Genomic DNA, 3,726 nt, shown 5'->3' on the forward strand with positions numbered 1-3,726 from the left:
TTACTAAGGAATCCAGAGCTTAACCATATCCTAAGATCAAATACTATGGTAGGAGATTCAGGTAATTTAAACACATCAACATCTCTTCAATTATATAAGATTCTGATAAAGATATAACATCAAAAAGCAAATCACATATCTGGCATTAAGAAATTCTTGTCATATTTGCCACACTTAACTTCATCCCTTCAAATGTTCTCTAGGTCTTAGATATAAATTATCTGGTAAAAGCCTGTATTAAGGTTAAGCTTGCTGTGCTATAACAAATGGGTGCATGCTGGATAGCAAGTTTCTGGTCAACATGGACAGGCTAGGACACATTTTGAATATCATTTAAGTTAAATTAAAATAAAAATGAACTTGAATTACAAATTACTAAACAGACTATAAATGAATTTAAAAATGAAATAAAAACAATTAAATGCCCATATCATCAGGTCAATGTCTCAGACAATGTCTAAGACATTGTTTACAATCACACCTTTAAACCCAAAGCTTCTTTAGTTCATCATTTTGTTCCATAACATTTTCTATGGTTTTTAATGCCTCATCTTTAAAACTTCCTGTAAATCTTCAACACTCTTCTTTGCATCAATAACCTGGAAAAGAGAAAGTTCAGAATACTATTATTTCATGCAACTTAATAATATAATGAGGAACATAAAATCCGTATCATTTTTTGTTTTACAAATTTCAGCAAATATTCCTTTTGCCTTATGTTCATTAAACTTTTGAACTTTGAGAAACACTTTTAAATCTTTATTGTCTTTTTAATCTAATGTCAGCAGGTAGCAGACTACAATGCCATCACCACTTTAATAAGAGTTTATCTTTACACATAGATGGCTCTACAAGTGCTTAGCCACCAAGGAAGTCAGCTATTAGTCTTACCTATCTCATCTGCTTACCCTTTTCTTTCATTTTTTTAAAGCTTCATTTCTATTATTTTATTGTCTTTGATTATATCAATATTTTAAAACATATTATAATCAAAATATCAGCAAGAATGATATGTCAATATTAATAGTAATGGAAAGAAAAACACATTTCCTGCCAATTTAAGGAATGGAGGAATCGGTCACTCAGACCAACTGATAAGACTCCTTGCTGGCTGAGCACATGTGGAGCCATCTGTATGTAACAAAACACAAAAATCTAAAGGGAACATTACATAAACCCACTGACATTGGGTTAAACTACATTAAGCATTAGTCAATAGCTTATATCATTACTGAGTAATAAGCAAAACTGTTTATAAAACATCCTATTTTAAAGTATATCTTACCTACTCCAAACATTTGTGAATATAAAGCATATATCTTATATTTTTTACAGTAAGAAACTTACAGAAAAAAATGGGCAGTATATTTTTCATTAACAAACAAATTTGTTTCCAAACCTATTATTTTAATTATGATCTCATAACCAACCTTCCACACGTCATCCTTCAGCAACTGGAAGTTTTCATAGACGCGTTTCTGAAACTCTTCCTTTTCATAACGTTCCGCTCCAAATTGCCCTCGCCTTTTTGCTTCCTCTGGCTCCCAAGTAAGAAACAACACCTGATCTGGTCTTGGAAGTCCAGCATCACTCTTCTTCCCACCACTCCAACTCATATTCTGAAAAAAAAAATAATTAGGAGACAATTACAAAGAACTTACAATGCAAAGTCAAGTCCCAAGAATGATGCAAACTAAGTAGCTGATTCAACTTTAGAGAAAACATTATACATTTAGAGAAATACCAAGGTGGAGCCTTTAAAAAGTGAAACCCCTGGCAACAGAGTATAAAAAATTTTAATCAAATTATCAATTTTTGTAACTTTCCCACTGCAAAAAAATGGGCCTCTCAAAAATTCATGATGAGTTTTTTTGGCAGCACCATTCTTGCCTAACAACCTTATCACACAATCAGTATATAACACTCTGTGACTGCTCCACAATGTTGAAAAATGTCTCACAATATCTTTCCCCTACTGCAAGAGCAGCCTTAAAAATTTTGTTACACAAGGTCAGGTGTTTCCAGGTATTCTTCATTTCCATTTTTCTTTACATGCTTCCCAAATGTGTGAAAACCCTAAACCTTTACTCTTAGAGTTTCAAAATGCTTCAATAAACTTTAAGTTTACTGGTAACACATCTGTTGTGAACTAAGCCTTTGGCTAAGTTCAAAAACAGCTACTCTACTTTATTAAAAATTGTCACATATAATGTATTGTGGTATATACAAAAATCATCAAATTATGAGTTTCTCAAGCACTCTGCTTTCCAGAAATTTCTTGGTTTTATTTCTACAAACTGCAAGGTCACAATGGAAATTTCAAGTACACTGCGTTTCAATAGGTCTATCTGCTATTACCACCACAGGTCACATTGTGCTTTAGCATTTTGAGTGAAGGCACAGTGTATCACAACAATTTCAGTGAATAAAATTATATGTAAGCTGCAGTCTACTACATATTATTCAGATTAAATAATATTTACTGTTACAACAATGCTTAAAACATAAAAACCCTAAATAAAAACATGAAAAAATACAAAATGTACAATTTTTAAAAGCTGCAACTGGTGCCACCGCAATTGAGCCCTTATTAAGAATCTATTTGTATTATCTGTTTTTATTTTTTTTTTCATATGTATTTCTATAAACTCCATATACAATATTTCATTGTTCATGACATAAAATCAAATTATGAATAAACACATTATGCAAAGAATCTCTAGACTACAAAATGTGTATTTAAGAAAGAAGATAAAATCACTACAGCTAAACACAGCAGGAACAGAAGACCATACGAAAAATCACAACACTTACAGCCCCCAACAAACAAACAAACAAAAAAAAAAGAAAAGAAGAAGAAGAAGAAGAAGAAGAAAGAAGAAGAAGAAGAAAAGAGAGAAAAGCAGAGAGGGAAAAAAAGGAATAAAAATGAAAAAAAAGAAAATTGCCCAAGAAGAAAAAGAAAAGAAAAAAAAAAAAAAAAGGGAAGAAGAAGAAAGAAGAAGAAGAAGAAGAAGAGAAGAAAGTAGTAGCCTACCACATGCATTTTATTTGGGCCCAAGGCACATGACAAAACTGCCATCAACAGAAATTGCTTCCTAAGAATGAAACCCCACCCAAGCCAAAAGATAGCCCAACACCCATCGACATTTCCCAAAGAAAGCTTAGCTAACGAGTTAAAGTCAACATCCAAATATGCATAAATGTGTGTGTGTGTGTGTGGTGTGTGTTGGGGTTGTGTGTGTGTGTGTGTGTGTGTGTGTGTGTGTGTTTTGTGTGGGGTGTGTGTTGTGTGTGTGTTTTGGTGTGTGTGGTGGGGTGTTGTGTGCCGGGGTGCCCTGGGGCGTGCGAGAGGGCTGTCCCTGGGCGTCCCTGCCCTGTGCTTTGCGGGCTGCGTGCCTGTCCTTTGGGTGGGGTGTGTGTGTGTGTGTGTGTGTGTGTGTGTGTGTGTGTAGTGTGTGTGTGTTGTTGTGTGTTTGTGTACTTGTGTGTGTGTATGTGTTGTGTAGTGTGTGTGTGTTCGTGTGTATGTATGTATGTGTGTGTGTGTGTATTATGTGTATTGTATGTGTATTATGTATGGTGTATGTATGTGTATGTATGTGTATGTTGTGATGTATTTAATATGTGCATGCGTGTCCAGTGCGTGAATGTGCGTGTGTGTATGTGAGTGGTATTTGTGTGCATACATGTGCATATTTATCTGTGCACTTGCAGATGTGTTTG

General features: G+C 34.2%; 1 protein-coding gene across 1 annotated transcript; it reads right to left on the bottom strand.

The window, feature by feature from the left end:
* Positions 1 to 539: 539 nt before the first annotated feature.
* On the bottom strand, positions 540 to 2,042 carry LOC119589593 (thymidylate kinase-like). The gene is made up of 4 exons (XM_037938192.1): positions 1,925 to 2,042; positions 1,745 to 1,773; positions 1,431 to 1,619; positions 540 to 599 (listed from the first exon to the last, which is right to left on the bottom strand). Exons 1-4 carry the CDS (start codon positions 2,040 to 2,042, stop codon positions 540 to 542), a joined length of 396 nt encoding a protein of 131 aa, XP_037794120.1.
* Between the last annotated feature and the right edge of the window lie 1,684 nt (positions 2,043 to 3,726).

This window comes from Penaeus monodon, chromosome 26 (genome assembly GCF_015228065.2).
Source record: "Penaeus monodon isolate SGIC_2016 chromosome 26, NSTDA_Pmon_1, whole genome shotgun sequence".
NCBI lineage: Eukaryota > Metazoa > Arthropoda > Malacostraca > Decapoda > Penaeidae > Penaeus > Penaeus monodon.

What these genes read in the sequence shown, in the direction of transcription:
- LOC119589593 (XM_037938192.1), bottom strand. Translation starts at nt 2,042, where the DNA reads ATGGAAATGAAGAATACCTGGAAACACCTGACCTTGTGTAACAAAATT. An exon ending in CATTGTGGAGCAGTCACAGA is followed by an intron (nt 1,774 to 1,924) that starts GTGTTATATACT and finishes CTCTGTTGCCAG; the next exon opens with GGGTTTCACTTTTTAAAGGC. An exon ending in TTTTTAAAGGCTCCACCTTG is followed by an intron (nt 1,620 to 1,744) that starts GTATTTCTCTAA and finishes TTTTTTTTTCAG; the next exon opens with AATATGAGTTGGAGTGGTGG.